Source organism: Micrasema longulum, unplaced genomic scaffold (genome assembly GCF_059751315.1).
Source record: "Micrasema longulum isolate JH-2025_06_02 unplaced genomic scaffold, ASM5975131v1 h1tg000612l, whole genome shotgun sequence".
In the NCBI taxonomy this organism is placed as follows: Eukaryota; Metazoa; Arthropoda; class Insecta; order Trichoptera; family Brachycentridae; genus Micrasema; species Micrasema longulum.
This window is the reverse complement of record NW_028277808.1, coordinates 106,086-129,702: the sequence shown is the minus strand read 5'-3', so window position 1 is coordinate 129,702 and position 23,617 is coordinate 106,086. Positions and strand designations below refer to the sequence as shown.

At 35.0% G+C, this 23,617-nt stretch overlaps 1 protein-coding gene across 1 annotated transcript in view; it reads right to left on the bottom strand.

Moving 5' to 3' along the window:
• Nucleotides 1-23,617, bottom strand: part of LOC148280131 (telomerase-binding protein EST1A-like) — a 131,517-nt gene that overhangs the window by 10,400 nt on the left and 97,500 nt on the right. The window contains exon 7 of the mRNA XM_088228879.1: nucleotides 11,162-11,318. Coding sequence (XP_088085005.1) covers nucleotides 11,162-11,318 — 157 coding nt within the window. The remainder of the gene's footprint in view (nucleotides 1-11,161; nucleotides 11,319-23,617) is intronic.

Here is a 23,617-nt window from a genome sequence, read left to right as displayed (position 1 = left end):
AGAGTAAATATCCAAATCCACACAACAGTTTGAATGTTTTTTACTTTGACAAATGATAAATAATATAAACGTTGGTTTTTCTTGTGATACAAATAAGAATCAAATTATGTGTTTGACCACTTATAAAGTCTGGCTGAACAGACAACAAAAGATTGCATTTTGCAGAAAACAGCCAGCCCTAGTAAAACTCTGGTGTATGTTGTGTCATTATGTATTGTGCAAATATATAAGAGTAATTGTAAATGATAACTTTATTAATTTGTTATAATAAGTTTAAAAATAATGTAATTATGTGCTAAAGGATTTATGGTGATTTTTTTCTTTAAGTCTGGCTAAACCTTTTTCGTCTCTTCAACACCGTCGAAATAAATCCGACCTTCTAGACCTATTTAAAATTCTCAACTCACTTTTTGATGCGCCTGAACTACTGAGCTCAATACAATTCAATATCCCAACTAGAAACTTCAGACAAAACTTACTCTTTCATACCGATAACTATAGAACTAACTATGGTTTTCATTCCCCTATGCCCGGAATTCTCAGGTCTGCCAACAAACATACCAGTCTCGATTTTTTTGATAAAAAGATGTCTTCTTTCATACGATCACTGAATCAAATTCAATTATAAACACCTCTATCCCGCTTTCACTCCCACCAAGTCTACTATATACCATGGTGTCTTTCTACTTTCTTTTGTAATAATTTTCTACGTGTAAATATGTCCTTAAAAATGCCCATTGGGCGTATATACAAATAAATAAATGAGAATATCCGAAAAGGGCCGTCCATATAATTTGCCAAATTCACGTTGAAAGCGCAGTGAAAGCAGTAGAAATGAATTTAAAATCATGAATAATTGAAAAGAATAATAATTAATAACCTAAAATATGCATTTTGCAGAAAACCGCCAGATCTAATATTGAATGATACCATTCAAACCTTGAATGTATGAAGGTATTCAAAACATTTTTATTAATTATTTTTACATTAATGAATTTATAAAATTAATATGCTTATGTTTAAGTGAACTAGATTTCTGGAGGCATAAATCTTCCCATCAGCATCTGTACAGTAAGATTTTTCTAGTGTTAAGAATGTTTTCTGCGAATTGAGAAATGTCGTTTTTGTGATTATCACGACGTGGTGATTATCACGACGTCGGCCTTGTGGTGTAATGGTCAGCGCGTTAGCCTGCCATGCAAGAGGTCTCGGGTCCGATTCCCGACACGGTCATATGAAATATTTATTTAAAGGAGTGTTTTCACACTAGAATATTTCATAGTACCTGGACTGGTACCTGAAGCGTAAGACTAATCATCTTACCTTCATGTAACAAAAATTATCAAAATCCGCTGCGATTGGTGTACCAATGCAGTGCCCTGTGCACCATTAAGTGCGGAAAGGGAATGATGATTATTATTACAGTTCTTTGTATGGAAGCGGCCTGGCTGTTTTTAGCAAAACACAGAATTGACCTTACCGCACCCTATAACACCGACATATTTTTTTTCAAAATTATGGACTGGCTTCTTTCTGCATCACTACGTTAAATTACTTAAGGCACCATGCTCGCATCGCGGCGCAGGGGTTACGAATCCATCGCACAAGGAAAGATCTTCGGTTAAATAAGGGGACAGTGATATGAGACGTTCCTAGTTCCTACCACCCGGAATAGGGGATAAAGCAAAGTCGGCACTGCCAGTAGCGCATTTTCAACTAGTAGAGGTAATCATCTCTAACTCCCAACGGAAGCCCTCACGATCCCCGTTTACCGCACATTTCCCACGATATTGCAATTCGCGAATCGCGTAGACGGGAAAAAAACCCAGTGCAGCTCCTATTACATCTCGCCTAGAGAGAAATTGAGCATTTTCTATGCGATGCCCATTCTCGGTGTGGGCGTGTTCGTTTTCGATTGTAAACTCGTTCATAAAACCTACCAACGCAACGGACCGTAGAAACCGGCAAAGACACGTATCTCTAATAAAATCGCGATTTAACCTAACCGACTTCTATGCCGAGAGCATAGAATTAAGAATAGTCCAGAAGGAGCGTAGAATCATATTTGGATACATCGGACTGTGTCCAAAAATCCCCCAACTATGCCCTACTTTCGCCGCGCGCATTCGTGATGTCGCCGCGTAATGTTGCTTGATGGGAAAAAACAGTAATCAAAACACAAATGTAAGGTTAAAAAAAAGCAATCCGTTAATTTCTCTAAAATTTTATTGTGCACGGTCATTTAATAAGAGTAATTGCATTAATGAACTTTGAACTTAAAATATAAAATAAATTTTATTTTACATAAAACGGATATTTTTATATCATGTTAAATAATATTTGATGTTTTAAATATAACGTCGTTTAAATTTCCCCCACGGCGTTGCTTAATCCGAGGTCTAATCTTCATTAGTTCTTTCATTAGATGAGCAAAGTAGGGTAAAAAAAAATTACTAACACTAAAGAAATTTCTATTTTGTTTCTTCGACAATCTGACAGAAGGAAAAATAATTCAATTTTTAAGTAATGCATTTGCTACTTAAACATTCGTTTGCTTATTACACATAAATTGTGATACCGTCCTGTTTCTTGTTGATCCTAGCAATATTTCTATACTTTAAAAGGACACAGCACGGCATAGTTGAATTCAAATCAGGAGTTGCGTACTAGGCAACGTCTACAAATAAACTAATGGGTCAAAACGTAAACCTACTCATTGATGAGTAGTTTAGTCACCTTCTGTTTAATGTGCGTATGCGGTCTTGGACTTTTCTTAATTCTATGTACACGAGGTTTCATAAAAAATACACTAAATATTATATTATTTGAATTTAGAATTTATATACCTAACTTTAGAATAACCTTTAGGTACACGTGTTTATACTTTCGTCAATTTTTGGCCATTTTGGATGCGTAGTTGGTTTTTGACAGACAAACTAGTAAGACGCGTTTTGGTTTGATTGGCGAATTTGTAAGATTATTATAGAGCGACAATGACGGAGCGCCCGATCACGCCTCGACGCTTGTTCGCGACTTTTTCATGTTTGGGAAAATAAAGAGGATTACGAAAGGACGACGTTTCGCGACCAAAGAGGAGATGAAGACCGAATCGCTGAAGAAACTTAACGTCAAATCAAAAAGTACGTTCCAGAAATATTTTGAGGATTGAAAAAAAAACACTGGCATAAGTGTGTTAAATCCGATGGTGGTTACTTTGAAGGCTCGACATATTTATACACATAGACGCGCCCTATAGAGTAAATATATTTTTTTAAATAGTGACACGAAAACGTACCCATACGCTACAAAAAAAAACTGAGGATACCCATATCAGTATATAAAAAAAGGTTTGTATTAAAACTGTTCGATACAACATGAGTTTTTTTATGGTTGAGGATCTTTTCACCGGATGTTGAGGAATGCTAAAGTAATATTAACTCACATTTATTATATTTTAAAAACCGTTTTCCTACATTTGCACCCCTGTTAGAAAAAAAGCTTTGTTTTTGTGGCGCTAGGCATAGTTTGACATTTAAAATAAATAATACCTATACTAAATATGAATTATTTTTAGCCCTGTTAATCGCTTAAAAACAAACACTTTTGAAAGAAAAGTTACACATCCTTTTTGCTATGTTTATTTAAAAGGTTTTTACACGCTTTCAGGACACAGGCAGGCATTTCGATTTCGATTCTAAACGTCAAGCTCACGTTACACCCGCTGGTGGCGGTCGAAGGACGACTAAATACGCGCTGGGCATCATTGACCGCTTGAGCATCAGTTAAGTGTCATCATTTTTTAAGGGCTCAGGGTGAATAAATAAAGTTTTTTTAAATATACACAAATTCCATGTATTTTTTTATCAAACGATGTATGTACATATTATGTAGATGTGTTGACGATATTTTCAATACATTTTTCAAGATCGTTAGATTCTAGAACACGGGGTAAGTGAACTAGCGTGTAATTAGGTTAATGGAAACAGTCGTACACGGCGTGCAATAAATCCGTGGGCCTTATCACATCGCCTGAAGGGAACACGATCCGTAACATCGCCAAAATCAATTAACAGATCGAAGATATCTTCTGATCTGAACGAAGATTTATTCAGATATATCGAACCATTTTTCACTCGTTAGTTATAGTAAAATATTATTGTTTCTTAGGAGATATTATCACTTGCGTACTTTGTGATGGGCCTCCAAGAGTAAAATATATTATGTATTTTTTTATTTTCTTGTGGCCTTTATAAAATAAAAACGGCAAGGCCCATTTCATACAATCGTAAAAAATCCACACGTAACGAAAATAAAACGAAAAAATTACATAGGGTGAATTGATTTTTAGTGTATCGTAATCATTTTTTATTATTTTAATTTATTCAATCGCAAGCAAACGCACTAACCATTTAACCATCAGGCTGACTTATCTCCACTTGATTTCCTTATAAAAGATTTGTACCTGAAAGTAGCCATCGAGTCGACAGCACTTGTCCTGGGCTTTAGTTCTAATGCACACTCATAACTGTATTCTTCATCCGCCCGGATACAGAATATTTAAAAAAATATAATCACGTATAATGATAAAAATAGAAGCCAGTAGTAACCAGCCGAAGTTTCGGTTTCGGTTTATGTCAGTTTCGGACAATAAAAAGAGTTTCGGCCAAAATCATTTGAAACTTCGGCTCAGCTGAAACATCTGGTCGGGATGTGTCGGTGCATCTTATGGCTAGTTCTCGTGAGTTTATAAAATCATTCATATTTATATTTTTAAAATTCCTTAAGTTAGTTATAAGTAAAAGTTCCAATTGCAAAAAATGAAGAACTGTTACATATAAGTTGTCTATGTATAACGTAACAAAAAACCAAAAAGCGCTAAAAATAAACAAATTTACACATTAAATGTATTTCAATGGTTTATTTTATTTCACTAAACCAAACTAGAACAGAAGCCGAAATTCAGTTCGTCAAAAATCTTGGCTTGTTTCGGTCGATTATTAGAAGCCAGTAAATAACATACACCAGTAAATAACGAGTGATGAAGGCGTTATGTCGCAAATTTCTAGAAGTGCACTTTTATACAGAAATTAAAATTTTATAAACAGCCCTTTCACATAAAGCCAACTACATCATCAACTATTTCGTTATTTTTCTAACAGTAAATTGTCCGGGGGTTCAAAACTTTAACTCCAGATATCTCTACTTTTTGTTTTTGTGTCATTTTTTACATTTTGATACATTTTTACATTTATACACATTTTTACATTTTGATACATTTTTTTCATTCATTAATTATTCCATGTCCACTCCCTAGTTGGAGCATATGGTGTCTACAAAGATCCTCCAAGCATCTCTGTCAGCTGCCAGCTCCTGTGCATCCTTCCAAGTCAGGTTCGCGTCCCGTAATCACAGCCAACAGTCAGCAGTGGACGTCCAGGACGTCGAGAACCTGATGTCTTGTAAAGTATGCAGGCGTGGTTAAGGCTCAGGAGGCATCCGCAGTATGTGGCCTATCCAACCGTATCGCCTCCGCTTGACGACAGTTGTCACCAGAGTTTGCTGCGTCCGTTCTCTTATTACTTCATTTCTCACAAAGTCAAACCACCGCCCACCCAAGATACTTCCGAGACACCTATTCTCAAAACTCTTTTGAATTTTGCTGCTTTGGGCCCTAGAGAGGTGCCACGATTCGCATTCGTAGAGGAGAATATGTATTATGCAGGCGTTATATAGGCGGCATTTGGTTTTCACTGAGTAAATATCCGATCTCCAGACAGCTTTCATACTATTGAATGTGGCGCCTGCTATTCCTAGCCGCACTCCCAGTTCTTTTTTTTAAAAATTACTATTAACAAAAATCCCACCAAGCCACTTTCTGTGGCTAATTTTAAATAATATTTAAACTAATTTGGTAAGTCAAAATTTTCATAGACTAATTTCTGATTTAACTTTTGATACACCTCAGCAGAGGTGAATTTTTTTATGGTTTATTTGTTTTGATCATTTAATTAATTTGAATGGGGAATCCATGGCGAATAAAATGTTGACCATTCCATCCGGACCAGAGGCATGCATAGACAGAGGTACCGTGTCGGGGCTTGACCATGTACGGAGTGCGGGCCGCCTAACGGACCGCGGGCCGCGTGACCCCCGACCCGAAGAGGGGGGGCTCCCGACACCCTGACCCCATACCGCAAACCAAACAATCGGATGAGAAGCTGAGGAGCGACCCTTTTCTCATTTTCTATCCTTCTATGTTAACAATATTAAGTAACCAAAAAATGCTGTTATGATAAATATAGATTTTATAAATAAAGAACTGAACCTGGAAATGCTTTGCTATTGCTAGATTTGAGTATCAGAATGATATTTTCTGTATCGGTGCGTTTTGCAAAAATAGTTATCATATTTGTGTAAAAAAGATGGTGTAACTTTTCATTGGTAAGTAGATACCTAGGTAATTGTTTATGATTGAATTCCAAAACTCAAAATAATTCATTTTCAAATATAGAATTCTTTTTGTAAATGTCAAACCCAGCTCTTCTTACCAACAGGGGTGCACATTATGTAGGAATACGATTTTCAAAAACGTATTAAATTTCAGTTAATATTATTTAAGTGTTACCAAAAACCTAAACAAAATAAATAAATGGGAAGATTATTAGGAATTACTATGGGAAATAAGGGAAAGAGGACAGTGAAAGTATTAGAGTTGCATTCAAATAAAAAATTAACATTTTAAGAGAATCTCGTCTATTGACAAAAAACATTGCTTTTTGTATAAGTGAAACCGACAGGTGAGACCCAGGGTCTATAAAATGGTTTCGGGTATTTGGAGGAAGTACTTACACCGCAATTTTTCACTGACCCTGGACTGGCACCTGAAGCGTAAGACTAATTACCTTACCATCATGTAACAGATGATCAAGATACGCTGCATTTAATTTACCAATGCAGTGGCCTATGCACCATCAGGTTGACTTGGTGTATTTTGTGTCTTCCGGCATTACGTCGTACATTTTTCGAATACACCATAAGGTACGGTTAATGTTTTGTCTACTTCAAAATGCCGTAAAGGTTATTTTACATACATGAAAATTACCGTTATAGGAAATCCATAAACTACGCGAAAGATTAAATCCGAAGAATTTCCATCACTCGACTATATTTGTGACCCGCGCCTGGTGAACAGAGGCCGGACAAATGACGCGCGTGGTGATGCCGCCTCGGCCAAGATCCGAGACGACCAATGCGCAATGGGCAATGCTCGGTGCGTACAGCTCTGCGCGCGCATCACGGGAACGAGATAGCCATCCGCTGACGGGCACAAGACGCCGCCAACTTCCTATATAAATTACCTCCGCAGAACACGCGGACAGTGTCCTGGAACTCGCTACATAAATTAAAGGACTCGCTGTCATAACTCCGGACTAAGCGCGGCTGTCAGATTGCCTACTCATCGCAACTTCAATCCGAAGCATTTTATGCATATTACACTAGTAGATGGCTCCTTCAGAAGATCATTGCAGTACCTCAAGCAATCCAGCTCCCATCGTTATTGATTAATGATGCTCGAATATACCGAGCCGCGATCGCTAAAACATCGTAACCGTCAAAAACAATAGTTTACAGCAAAGTGGTATGATACGAAGTGGCTTTTCACGGGTACCATTTTTTCTTATTTTTTGGCATTGTATTTTTTTTGCTTTAATTAGTCACTTATTTATTTTCTTTTAAAAACTTACAATGACATTGAAAGTTACGTAGAAATTTGCTTAATGTAATCGATAAATCAAAAATGCAGGCTTTGTAATCGGTAGATTTTATGTATTTATTTTCTTTTATTCAGGAAACATACAGTTCAATTACATATATATTAGAAAGTGCAGTCTCGATACATACCGATGAAAATAGCGTTTTTAATCAATCGCCCACCAGATACATATTGTTGTGATCGTAGAACAACGACGGATGTGCGAAAATGCGACATTGACTTTTTAGTTTTAAATAAAAAAGAAATATTCGCGTTCTTACGATTAACCCAAGTATTTCAGTTTTGGGGGCATTTTTTACGTATTGTAAATAAACTTAAATAATATAGTAATAACACGTATATGGTTAATAGAGTCGCCCATGTGGAGAAAAACCGTTCTATAATATAATTTATAAGTTAGTACATAGTTTAATAATAATTAAAGAATAAAATATATTTATACACTTAAGTTTCACTTGCTGTTTAATAATTTTTTGACTATTTTTTTTAATGAAATTAGGTTTTTTTCTTCACGATTTTCAGCTGGTATTAAATTGTACAGTTTTGGTACTACACTACCCATTGTTCTGTCACCATAGTAGTTTTTCTGTCGAGGTACCATCAGTTGCTGTGCCGATACTTGTCGGGTCATGATATGGTGGTTTATTTTGGATTTAAAATTGCAATCGAGGAAATGATCTGTCATTATCTTATACTGACACTGTTTGTTAATTGGCAAAACGTTAACAAAATCAAATAATATTTTATTGTTGTCTTTTGTCTCATTCTTTATTTTTACAGGTACGATAATTTTTAAAATTTGTACCTGTAAGTTCAAGACTCTATCCGTATAAGATTTAAAACTTAATCCCCATATTCTTAATCCATATTTAGTTCTGTATAGAAAACTATAATTGGCCTATAATTTTGGTCCATTTGTGAATATTGTATTTTTTCATTATAATAGCTGTTATTTTAATTTAATAAATAAAAATTTCAAAATTATTTTTGTTTTAATTATTGGGAAATATACATTGAGAACCAAATTTTTTTTGGAATATTTATTTTGTTGATACCAATAAAGTAAATATTCGAAGGAACTCAAAGTATATTCATTAATAAATAAGAAAAAATATTTTCCTGCAAAATCTGTTTTTGTCGGTTACGATGTTTCGGCGATCATGGCTCGATATTAAAAAAGGTTTTTTATTTGTTAATTAAAGTAATTCTTAAGTACATAATGACATCATGTATTATTTGATCTATTGGTCTAGAAGACAGTACAGCGAGGTATACTTTCAGTAATACTAACTAATTATAAACGTGTAATAAACATACGCAGCGGAAACCGTGTAGATATTCGTGGTTAATGCGGCCGAGTAGCCAATATATCACGGTGGCCAATTCCACGGCAATAATTATGCGGTATTCTCTGGGAAGTACACGGGAAGCAAATAAGTCGCCAGCGAGTTCCAGTGCCATGTAATGGATGAATCTATCGGCGTATGGCGTATGGTGTATGGTCTGTTAAACACGCGGACTGACGGCGCGCGAGTAATTGAAAGCTCTCATTTACCGTCCGCGTACAGACGGTCCGGTCCATCTGTATGCAACTGTCCCGAGAAACTTCCCGCAGTCGCCGACCTGTTGTTGTCCACGCGAACATAAAACTACATTGTTGCAGAACGTTGCGTCTAAATGCAGAATAGCGAGAGAATGGCCCAGCACCGGTACAACAGATCCTGCAGAATGCGCACTAAAGTTGCGCTTTGAATGCACAAAGTTAAGTGTCTGAACGTGAAAATGGGTTTAGAGCGAGTGCGATCTGTTGCCAATATCTTAAATTATGAAATATTATCTGTTTATTTACTTTAACGGGATTTTTAAAAATTAAATCAAGTCACACAGAAGCGTAAGTGAGTGTTCGCCAGGCTGTGTTACGAAAATTCAAACATTAATAAGTAATAATATTATAATATATATTAATATACATATTAAATCATATTTACACATATAGCAACATGGATAACTGTAATTATTTATGATATAATGTACTTGTTTTCAAAGTTTCACCAATGGCACATTTACAACTAGTAAAATTACTAGATAAAAACACAATCGTATAAAATAAATGGTTTCGTGTTTTTGCAGGCGACATTCCACGTAATGTTTAACTTTATGAATATTCATTTTAAATATACTGAATGCGAAAACCATGAAAATCATTAAGTATTTATTTGCTGTATAGATTTACGCATTTTCATTTTCCTAGATTTATGTTCTTGTCCATACGGAAATCAGGAATCGACACCAACCTGGAGGGAGACAATGGTGAGATGGTCGCTAGTGTTTTAGATTACGATAAATAAAGTGGCCGACATTAGACTGGACATGACTGCGAGCCTGTTGTTGGTCCATAAATGTCACAACTGCGCAGGATGGGGTGGTGCGGCGCGGTGGTGCGGCGCGGTGGTGGTGGTAGACAAGGGTAATAAACAATCAAAGTACAACTTTATGTCGATAAATCATATTACAGGGTCGATTCGAGAACATGCTAGAATTTTCTAAAAACGGTTGTTATTGGAAAGTTTTGACAATATTTTTTTTTTCAAATGCATCCCTGTTGGAAAAGCAAAAAACGCCTCCCATTTTTCATAATACGTAAGAATCGAATTTCATAATTATTTATTGCCAGAGGCCTCCGTGGTTAAGTGGTCAATATGCTTAACTCACACACGGAAAGTTTCGGGTTCTATTCTCGGTGAGAACACAAAAATTAAATGTGATTTTTCTCAAGCCTGGGTGTTCTGTGATGTAATCACCACTGTCGTTGAGCCTCCTGGCCTGTTGTGGTGCAAAAATAAAAAAAAATAAAAAAATTAAGGAATGTTTTTAACATCTTGGTTAAGAAGAAACACCAAAAAAATATTAGTTATCAAATTATCATCATCATTCCCATTCCGCACCTTATGGTGCATAGGGCACTGCATTGGTAAACAATCGCAGCGTATCTTGATCATTTTTGTTACATGAAGGTAAGATGATCAGTCTTACGTTTTAGGTACTAGTCCAGAGACTGAAATATTCTAGTGTGAAAACACCTTCTGCGGCCTCGTGGTGTAATGGTCAGCGGGACTGCCTACAATCCAAGAAGTCGCGGGTTCGATTCCCGACATGGTTGATAAGAAATATTTATTATCGAATTCTACACTGAAAATATGAGCAAGCATAATAATATAATGTCTAAATAGTGCATCGGTTGAATGAAAACTTAAACGGATGTAATACATTTAATGACAAATTAAACGAAACTACGGTATCATCATATTTTGTTTGGTTATGGGTTGCATTTACACGAGATTATTTATAAATTCGGGAATTTTACGAGATTAATTATAGAATACTCACCAATTAGAGGCACAACTAGGGTATAAGGCGAGTTCCCATCCATCGCTAGGATTTTCTGCAACCTCGGTAGATGGTCGATGAAACAATTGGTGTCCGGCACAAGGTACCGCGGGCGAACCTCCAGCTCCACAGATACCTGGCCTTGCTTCAGGAGTGACTGTAAAAAAACATATATTTTCAAATTAAACCAAATTTTGAAAAACCAGCGAAACCACTGCTAGTTTTTGCAAGTAAAACTTTTGAAACATAAATTAATTTTAAATTTCAGCAAAAAAATAAACAATAAGAATTCCATATCCGTTGATGGAAAATTGATTACATAGCTTATGGTAGAAAAGACATAACAATCTGAAAATAATTGCCTTGACCTAAGTCCTAAATTATCTATTAATATTCCACGGCGCACAAAACTCACCGTTAGAGAGTGTTAACTACTTTTGGAACACAGGTTTCTTTATTTTATGTTTTACACAATGAGCTAAAATTAAACGTCGCACAGAGGAGTATTTCTAGTCGAAAAGCGCGCGAAATTATTTATTGAGGTTTTATGGCACAATATGTTTTAAAAATAAATAAATAAATTGTTTTATTTATTTATTATTTTAACTAAACGCAAATATGACATACTTTAAAGAGTTAATTATGTACTTGGGTTCCATAATTTAAGTTTAAAAAAATGTAATTTTTAAGTATAATTTTGGTATTTATTTCAAAAGCGTAATTAATTATAATAATTTGTATGAGCATACAAGATACCTAACTAAATTATTAATTAGAAATTTGACTTAAAAATCAATAAAAAAAACAGAATCTGTTGAATTTTCAGTTTCAGAATCTTCTTTTCCACTATCTTCATTTGCTGATTCGGGCAAGAGTAAATTTATCTTGCCGTAGAAAAGCAAGGGTTCTGCTGCAGTTGTTTGGAGTCTTTTTTTTCTCTTTTTTTTCTTTTTTTTTTGCACCACAACAGGCCAGGAGGCCCAATTACAGTGGTGAATTACATTACAGAACAACCTGGCTTGAGAAAAATCACATTTTTAATTTTTGTGTTCTCACCGGGAACGAACCCGGAACCTTCCGTCCGTGAGTCAAGCGTCTTGACCATTACACCACGGAGGGCGCCTTGTAGAGACTGGTGGGCTTTGAAAAATATTTGAACTGTTGTTATTTGGATCCGTCACAACCCCATTTCGTAAGCAATTCAAGTTTTTCTAGTTCTTTTACAGGGAGTGCCTTAAAAACCTCTTGTATTTATTTATACTTTATTTGTACATTTAATAATTTCTCATTGTTTTCTGGTTAAATCAGCTTCTACAAATATTCCTAAAGCTTTAGATGGGGTGAGTTTGTGTGCAAATTTTTGGTTTGCAGAGTAAATATTTTTTTATACTTGATGCCCGTATTGGAGTAGCTGTGATGTCTTTGAACAGTTTTGAAACCTCATTGTGCCCGGCAGATTGTTAACTCATAATGATTGCATAGCTCAATTTATCAGTTGAAACATTTCCCCTCAAATCTTTCGTCTTTCGTCGCTTTCTACTTTCGCATAAATTTCCGAAAAATCTTTTGTGGTTCGGCCAAATTTAAATAATTTATTGGTAGGCAATGAGACACAATTCGAAAGGTATTTCTTTTTTTTTATGAAACGATCTTTCTTTGAGTTACAGCTGACTACTTTTTTTGTAAAATCGTATCTAGAATTTTGTAATGAACGCCTCAGAATCAAAAGATTTTCACTAAGACATTTTGTATGTTTTGTAAGTTCTTTTTCTAAATACTTCATCTTTGCATGATGTCAAATATGTATTTTTTTGTCACCTTTCTAATGTTTTCTATTCTCTCGTCTGTCTCTGTCAATAAAAGAAGAATAATAATGTAAAAAAAAAAAAAAAATCTTTGATAGACCATTTTATTTTTTGTTTTTTTTCGAAAAAGCGGAAACATGCGGAAGGTTTTTTTACTAATCCAGTACAAGTAAGAACTATATTTATCTCTGGTAAGGGTTTGGTTGCCCAGCACAGCCTAGCAAATAAACATATTCACCTGAAAAAAAAAAAAAAAAATACTGACTATTTTTCGTTTTTTTATTATCAAAACATTTAATATAACTGTACTATTAAAAATTTTTAAAAATATATTTAAAGAAAATATGCACGTTTAGGATCTTTTTCCATTAAAAAAAATGTGAAACAACAAAAAGTAAATGAAAGACAATATGTTACGTAACGCTCTGAATAAAAAATAAAAACTGACGGCGTATACGATCGCCACAACGCTCGGGTTATAACTAACGTGGCATGCAGAGATGGTAAGAGAGAGGGTTGTAGGTGACGATTCCATGCCATGATTTTAGTTGACTTCGTGATCAAATGGTGATTTTTTGTAATTAACGATTTTCATATTTTTTACTTTCGCCCGCTTTTCGCAAGGAAATACTCCTATGTGCGTCGATACTAAAAGCACAAAAAAAATAATAAAATAAAACGTAATTGATGAATGATACTAGAGACAAGTGAAATGTTTATTGAATACAGCACCTTGTATTACGTATGTTACTTTGTGTATAAATTTCGTCGAAGACAAATACATCGCGAGAAGTTACGAGAGCTACAAGTATATTTTTTTTTTTATAGAAACAATAATAATTACTGATCTTCCTATAGTAGATTTGAACATAGCTTACATCAATTGTTAGATTTTGATGAGAATTTTCTCATTCTCTCTGGACCTGGTCTCTACTGAGTGACTGATACCAAGTTACAACAACTAACTTGTTGTAAGAATATTATTTGAAATATTCATTCTTGTCGTGTAGCACTGTACCGTAAAGAAAATACAATGTATTTATGCATTCTCGGGACTGTAGCGACTGCAAGCAGCTTATGGTAAAATATTTACCGAAATTCCTGATAATTCAAGAAATCTATATTACCGGTAGGACATTGCAAGAACAGGAACAGGTCTCGAGCGCATACAAACTGCATCATTTCGGGTTTTCTTACTCCGTGGGGAAACCGAATCTTTTCGGGATAGTTGCAATCCTTTTGCGTCATGAACACCGATGGCTTAAGTATTATGTCAACATGACACATATTCAAGGACAATCTTATTTAACGCTTTATTTTTTTAATCAAACTAGATAAAAGACTTTAATCCGTTTTGTGAATAAAATCTACGGCTCTGCTTCAAAAGCTCCTTCAAAAACTAAACACCAAATATTAGCTTGTTAGAACTCCGTTTACCATATTATGCATATAACAAAGTGATTTTGAATCGACTTGTGGTCTTGTAGCCAGTGTCGCTGTCGCGGGCTCACACATCAAAGGTCCGAGGTTCGCACCCGGCTCTACAACTTGATTATCATTTTCTAATAGTGTGTTATTTACAACTCGTTCAAGATAGCCTAAAAAATTCAAATATTTGTGCGAATCATAAGAACGAAAATGATTCCTTTTGAAATAGGTGCAAAGGTTTTCACGGTCACTGTTATCAATATGTATCTTTTTGGGTGATCCCGTGTAAGTTGGATTCGTTCCGAAGTTTCGGCTACCATTGCAGGAGACATCTCCATTCAGCTTACCCTGAATTCATTTTTATAATTCCTTTTTACTTCTAAAAAAAGGTTTTAATTTCAATTTCTTCTTTATATTTTGGGCATATTTTAAGAATTTATTAAAAGTCAGGAAATAAAATTTAAAATAGGTACATATTGGCTCATTTCGTGACAAAACTAACAATCAATAGTTTTATTATTTGTCGTGATAAAGATTACGAAAATCGTGTGTAGCTGCAATTCTTAGTTTTTTAATTAGGGGGTTGATGCTATACACTGTAACGGGTTACATTTGCTGATTGTCACAGAGAATATTGCAAGCAATCTTTGTGATTTTGTCTGTGCCGAACGCATCTACCAATGCGGTTCTTTTCTAAGCTTTCTTCCATAACGCAATGTGAACCGAATCGGGTGCAATTTTTTAAGAAGGAGCTACCTTGAGTGTAAGTGCTTTAAATTACTTTTATTCATGCAGATCCAGTGTCTCTAGACATCCCATTAATGGAAAATTTCGACTGAAATTCACAGAATCCCTTTTTCTTATATTTTAACAAACTATTTATATTTTTTTTATAACCTATTTTCTATGCGAAAATGACATACGGCCAGCGTCACGTTTTTGTTAGTCAGTTCGATTTAGTTCGAATAGTTCGGGAATCAAGATAACAATCTAATCCATAAATTTACAATCGCACATTATAAAAAGGCAACAAATGGATTTTGTCGAATGGAAAATTAAATTAATCAAGAAACTCTCACGTATGTGTCTTTTGAGTACATTCTGGGGATAAGCTTATGGCTGGGAATGGAAGCTTGAATCAATCGATCACTGAATCTAATGACACGCCCAACCAGAAATGACCAGGACTTTAAATGGAACACCTCAGTCTATGGAAGAAACCGGCCAAGACCACCCTTTTTAAGATAACAAAGTCCATGCTTCGCCATACTTTTTATTTGCATGATTTCGGTTAAATCAATAATTTAATAATATTTTAAACAAAGAATAGCTCAATTAGCATTATAAATTAATTAAATTAGTAACTTAGAATATTTCAACCAAAATTAGTTTAATTAGCGTTTTAAATGATTCTAGAATCAGGTCGTAAACTTAAATTAAAATAAATGAATGTACAAGTTTTAGTATAATAAATTCACATGCTGTAAAAAAATTAACAAAGATGTTATCGTTTAAAATATTTGGGTATTTTACATTTCTGAATTTTATGTAGTAAACTTCGAGCCTAGTGATCCTGTCATGCTCTAGCGTTGTAGCCAGCCGGTGGCGATTGGTTCTGTGACTGGAGGACCGCGGGTTTGAGAATGCATTTTCGGATAAACGCGACCGATTTTTAATTAAACGTGTATATTTGGATCCTCCACGAACAAGCCGTTGCAACATATCAATCACGTAAACACAATCGTATAATGATAAGCTTAAAAATAATGTATAAATTATATATTAATTATACGCGATTTCTCGTTGGGCATAAAATGGGAGATTCTCAGAAAAAATAAACATTCAAGATTTAATGTAGGTAAGCTAATATTTATTTGAAAACTTACAAGGACATGTCCACTGTACAATTAACAGTGGTGTGTTATGAATTTTGAGTTGCATAAAATTTTATTGCAGTTTGTGATATTAGGTCATCGAGAATCTCAACAGCATTACTAAGTCAATTAATATCAACTTATGTTGTACGGATATTAGTTAATTATATCCATGATTTTAATATTCGACTTTCATAGTTTAAAAAAAAAACTATGTACTCCGTCAAAAACTGTTTGACTATGAAGAAAAACAAATAGCGTGTTTTAACACGAAAATCAAATATTCGTTTAACTAAGAAGCATTAGAGTAAAAATTAAGATGCATGTTTTAATACAGCGTGAAAAAAATATATGGCACTGTTTTAACAACAACTGATTTTAAAGAAGAAAAAAAGCAATATAAAAATAATTGAACGTGCTCTGTTTTCCCATTTTAATGTATGATTAAAACTTACTCTAATGGAATATCAGCTATGAGTTAAATCTGAATTATTATTATATTTTTAAGATACTCATCAGGTATAAAAAAATATCAACTAAGAATTTGTGTTTAACAAAATAAATCAAGATAAATAATGAACGCAACGCATTAACACATTCTGGTAACTGACAGCAAACAGTTTAATTTCCAAGGATTCCAGCAAGTGAGATTTTGCACGCGAAACATTGGGGAATTTCTGATTAGAAAAGAGGAGAATGGAAACTAGATCGCGAAAACAATGTAAAGAAGTTCTTACAGTTTTATATTCTGGTATCGAAATCAACCGAAAAATATGACAGTGTAATAATTTAATAAAAGAAAATGAAAAATCAGCGGTAGTGGGCGTTTCTATTTCTCATTAAAGTTAACATGTTGCATTGCATAAAAGCAGAGTCGTTCTGGGGAAAATAAAACTAAGGGTAAAAGTAAAGCGGACTGGTAAGTCTCGTTTGCGGCAACTAAATCGGGCATCACAAGAGATGGAATAAATTTGTGTTTGAAAAGGGATCCGAGAATAAACAGGTGCGTAATAAAGGGACGTAGCTAGTTTTTCTACATGATCCATTCATCGGCCAAGAATGTTAACACGCGAATTCATTTAGTATTTTAATCAAGATGCAGTCGAACAGCGGGCGACGTCCGCGATAATATCGCGATGAATTAAATAAAACAGGATTATCACAGGATCGAAAAACAAACCCAGTATTTTTTTGTACTTAATGAACAAAGGTAAATAGGAGATTCGTCGTGCGTCACTTCTAATATGTTCAAACTGAGGCCGAGGAAAAGAAACGTCTTCATCCCGAGTCGTACATGCGGGACTCGGAGCGTGTAAACCGATACACCGCGAAAACGCGACAGACATCACTATCAAGAATCGCGACTAGTATCTATGGCCAGGCATCTTCTGGCTGGACAGGAGAGGAATCCTTAATACTCGCGGCTCAGCTATCTAACCTCTCGCTGCGCAGTTACAGGCGCAGGATGTACAAACGGCATAATTATACATTTATCGCCTATCCGTGACGAGAACTGCTAATAATGTTAATCGCGGAATGGCTATTTCGATAATTAATTTAACAAGAATATAAATAGTATACGTTTATAAATTAAATCAATCAAATAAATTATTGCCGACGAAAACGCACAAAGGGTAATATTTTACGAAAATAGTAAGATGGGTTATCCACAATGATAAAAAGGAAGAAATAGTTAATAAAAACCTTTTTTAACATTTATTAATGGAAGAATATTTGTCGTGATTAGTAAAAAACGAACTTGTTGTAAATATTTTAAATACTTTCTGAAACGTTAACATGTCCGGCTAAATAAAACCATCAGGTGTAAAGTGTTAAAATATATGAACAATAAAGCGTGTGTGCGACTATGCGCGCACACGATGGCAAAGATTTTTATGCCCTGCAATAATGAAGCGTGCGTAAAATTCTAAACAGAAGCGCTAGTACTCGGTAGTTATATCAATCGTAACGAACGTTAGTGCACATTTTCCACGAAATCAACGGGAATCATATTTTCCAGCAACGTTATTATAGTCCTGGAAGGGTAATACATAAACTTGGACGATTTGGCGCATTTGTGTGATTGTTGGTAATCGAATAAGACTCGATCCGAGGAACGCGGCGGGGGCAGTGGCCGGACATTGATTTATCACCCCCGCCGGAGATAGATTCGAGCTGAATGCAAAAATGCTCAGAGCTAACGGAGCCCAACGTAGAAGGATAGGCAGGCGATAGATCAAGGGCCGGGGGAGCATATGGCAAGGTGATTATGTCGGATCGCTGCCAACTCCATCCATCTCCCAATAAGGAAATGGAGCGAGCCCGGGAGACCACTAATACGTTTTCCATCATATCTCGAGAAAATCGTATCGGATCACTCCTTTCAAAATATTTACTACGAGTCGTGCGTGAAAAATCAGTAAATATTTTACACTCCAGTATTGGACAACGGTAAGCCAAAAAGGAAATCTTGTGTAGGTGCTACATAATAAAAAATAGTCATCATCGGAGGCTATTGTTTTGTGGTCATCGCCGTCGGAAGAAACGTAGTCGATATAAAAGGTAAAAGAGTTTCACGTGTATTATTTAGAGATCATAATCCCAAAGTTTGCCGCTGAGACGGATATCAGTACAAGGTTTATGTACTTACAGACACATTTGTTTGGAAATTGCACATTAACAAGCAACGTGTGATTTTAATAAACCTTTCGAGTTCCGAATAACTTTTTTTCCCTATAAAATAAATCTTTCACACACGAAACGTTATACTAAGCGGATTTTTTATCTAATTCACTTTACATATACGATGATTTAATCGATTCTATTTTAAATTAATACCAGAAAACTCACAGAGTTAACATTGATAACGTAGTACCGATTATGTAAAAATGAGTGAATAAATAAATGTATCGCAACAAATGAGTGCGGAATATGCGCATTCATTGTCGTGTGGTCGAGTGGTATCGAGTGGTAGATCTGAGACAGAACACGAAGGGTTGGGTTTGGCCCACGCCGCGTGGGAGCCACGCGCGGGGATAGCATCTGACACGGGCCTATTTAGTGCTGCCATGACGCAGCCACTCGCGCCTCGCGCCTCGCGCCGCCGGCCTCCGTCAGGACACGTACGGACAATTATGTTCGGATGCAGATACCGAAACACATGAAGATTCCTAATATGGCCTCGCGGGAAAATACACTTCAGCAGAGGACCTGAAAAGGGTGCTGGGTGGCTGAAAGCCATGACTGGAACCACCAACAAGACAATTAATTTACTTATTTACAATCGTTTATATAGCGCCATTTTTGTGTAAATCACCTCAAGGGTTCTGTACAATAATCTACCCAACACGCCTGGCAGCTACAGAGCGGATAGGCGGCTGGGATTCTAGTTCTTCATTTCCAATAGAAGCTAGATTACAACACGCCTTGCAGCTACATAAATCTATCCCCCATTTACTCTGTACAAAAAAATAACTAAGAAGTATTTTTAATTTATAAATAATCGTTTCCAAATATAATCTAGATGACATGTCATGAAGCTACAGAGCGCATAGGCGCTTAAAAATCTAGACCATATTTAAAGTTGAAGTTTAAACTAGAAATAATTATACGTTAATTTGATTTGCATAATATGGAAGCTCATATCACCAAAAGTCTTGCAGCTACAAAGCCCATCAACGAGTGCAGGTGATTTTACAAAAAATAAATACAATGATAAATTGTTTAACAAGGAAACCACAAAGTTTGTGATTTTAATGTTCATTTTAATAACATTGTATAAGGAAGCAATAACACTGATTTTCAGATTATACCTAAATAAATCACAGTCTGTTTTAATAAACTTAATTTATTTTACTTGGAAAAAATGATTTATTTTATTTCATAATCAGTTTATCGCTAAATCGTATTTTCAAAGAAATTCTTGCGTTCTTATGATTTACCCAAATATTCCAATTTTTCCCATTTGCAACAAGCTGTGAATAACTCTTTTTAACTTTTAAAATAAACTCAAAAATTAATACGCAGTATGAACATAAAAAAAAAGTGTAATTAGTAGGTAAATTAATAATCAAATTTACTTATTAAAGGTTTCTATGTGTTTGGTTTTATTAAATTCTGTTAACACAATCGTAACAAAATAAACGATGATTATAGCGTTTTTGTTATGCAAGTAAATATTAAATCTCTTGGCTCTTGAATACATAACGACTCGGTATGTATGGACGGAAAATCAAGATAGATGATATATGAATATTGTAATGGGTAGGTGTACCAAATTGATTGTAGTTAAATACATAGGTGCACTTGAAAGCAATTTATTTACGCCATGTAAATCATCCGACGGTGTTACAGTGCCGTAATATTTACGTTATTATTACCTACACTATTTATAGCCGAGATGAAGTTTCACATCTTGATTCGATGGCATACCCGCAATGAATCTAGATGAAGCTCACTCACTCTGCCCCGTGCATAGGAAAACTAGCTTATAACTTCGAGCACGCTCAACGAGATCTTAATGGAACGTGATACAAGATCTAAAATTATGAAGTCAACATTGACATTATTTTTATACAGAGAAAAACCGTGTTTTGCCGTATATAAATCAAATTTAATAATTGGAATTAAACATTTAACCATAACATGAACATAAAAATAAACAACGAAACTCTTAAAGAACTAGAACATGTGACTTACCTAGGACTCACAATGGACAGACAATTAAAATGGACAAAACACATAGACGGACTCACTAAAATAATGGCATCACTACATAGCCTCTTCTACAAAATTGAAGATTTTATACCAAGAAAGGAAAAAATTATGATGCACGAAGCCTATGTCAAAAGTAAATTGAGTTACATGATCGCCCTCTGGGGAACTGGCAACAAGACAGACATAACAAGAATACAAAGACAACAAAATAAAATTCTTAAACTAACATACAACCTACCCTACCTGACCTCTACGACTGAACTGTACAAAAAACACACCAGTTTGACATAAACTACTTGACTAAAATTGAGACCTTAAAAATTGTGCACAAAATAACACTGGGAAACATACAAGACGACGACATAATATTAGTCAAAAATGCTGACATACACAAATATAACACCAGACAACAACAACACTATCATATTGAAAAAGTAAAGACAAACACAGGACAGTCAAAAATACTACATAATGGACTTAAACACTACAACGACTTACCTTACTACTTGAAAACTTTTACTGGAGACAAATTTAAAATCAATCTGAAAAAGCACATGATGACTGAACTAACTAGACTAGACGAGACATAAAATGACTAGACAATATAAAATTTCTAATGTAACCCTAACGGGTTTTTTAAAATTGTAAATATTTTTTTTTTAAATATATATTTTAATATTGCATTTTTTTAATTAACGGCAAATTGCGTCTTATTATACGCAGTGGCAAAAAGCAATGACGATGTAAATAATAAATTTGAAAATAAAACGTTTAATAATAATTATAAATATTTTATTCAGGAAGAAAAATAGGGTAGTGCAATACTATGTTTCTCTTATCCCGTATGGTTTAACGCTCTCTATGGTATAGTGGGCTGGGGAGGTTGCACAGCGTCTACCACGAACCTTAATTATTTCTTAAAGTGATGCTTCGATGTCCCCCAACTTTCTCATCTGAGACATTGTTTTAATTTATGAAGGTACTAGACGTTACAATTTTTTAAATAATCATTGTCACATTTCTGGTCATGCGGTTACAAGAGGAGATCTCAGCAGAATGCTCGTACGAGGTTTTTCTGTAATTTGTATGATTTAATACCAGCGGTGCTATTCTGAACCGCTCTCGCGGCCGTATAAAACACTTTTATCTCGTGTATTTACGTACAAAATACGCGAGATAAGGGTGTTTTCTACGGCCGCGAGAACCTTTGGAATATCACCCCAGGAGAGGTGTAGAAGTTTGGATTTTGTCTAAGGAAAGAGACTATTGCAGGAGACCGCTACGAGACATTGCATATGTTTATTATACTATTAAGCGTGTTGTCCAGATGTTTATTGAAATATATATTTATGTAGTAATTTTTATTTTTAGTATTCTTTAATAACTTCCTCTTTCCATTATGTTGTATCCCAACTCAACACAGGGTTCTTGGCCTCATAGAGTAAGGGATTCGTTTTTTTTTAAATGTAATTTATCTAAATATAAAATCTTGAAATCCGTAAACACTGTAAACATTTATCTAGTCAATGTAATTGAAAATATATGATAATAAAGACTGAAAGTAAAAATATTTATTTATAGATTAAGGCCAATTATTATCATATTTAAAAATTATCGAGTACCCGTTGTCGGGTTCGTGGAAAATCAAACTGCAAAGGAAATGATAAGGAAAAAATAGATCTATTTGCAGATTTCAATCTACATACATCAAAATAAAGTAATTACTGCCCCTAGTTTTGAAAATGAGACGGATGTAAAAAAAAACGAATTTAATTAATAATTTGATTTCCGCTCTTGTGTTATTTTAATTTTTGTTTTTGCATAATCATTTTGGTAAACTCGATTGACAAACGAACTATTGTAATTTGTTAGTAATATTTAAAGCATTAACTTTGTGGTCAAACATTTGACTAAATGTTATTAAATATTTGTATATAACCACTTACCGACTTTTCTATGTCTACCGGTTTCTTATCCATTCACTGTGAAAAGTCGGAATGAAAGCTTTGTAGTATCATATATATACTAGTCACAGAAAAAATCATTATTTCAACCTTTAACCTGTGTACTTTTGATGTAGTAAATGTTATAAAGAAATGGGCGTTTTCCTTTTGTTTCAGTAGAGTAATAATATGAATGGGTCGTAATTCACTGCGGCGGTGTCAGATTCGCAGCCCGAGGGCGGATGTTTATGTCCGATAGACCGTCCGATACATCATAATCGGCTCGGCTACTGTTCCTGCACCAGCTAACAAGAGCCGATCGCTACAGATACCTGAATTCATTACGGGCTCACGCTGCACTCGGTTATTAGAGAGATGTCGATAGTGCGGCGGCGGCTACTGGCGACTGGCAGCGGGCAACGGGCAACGGGCAACAGGCACCGGCGCGGGCACAAGCGCGTGCACGCTATATTGGATATCGGGGCGTGATGTTATTCATTCTTGAAATAATAGTGACCGCAGTAAATTGCATCATGGGCAAATCTTATTTACCGAGTTGCGGTCTCTGCCACCGTAAATGAAAGCGTAATAGTTAATTAATTAGAAATTGAGTAAATTAATAATGTCAATATGTCTTGAAATTTCAGATGAATATAGAATTTTAACCAAAAAAGTTAACATTATTTCTTA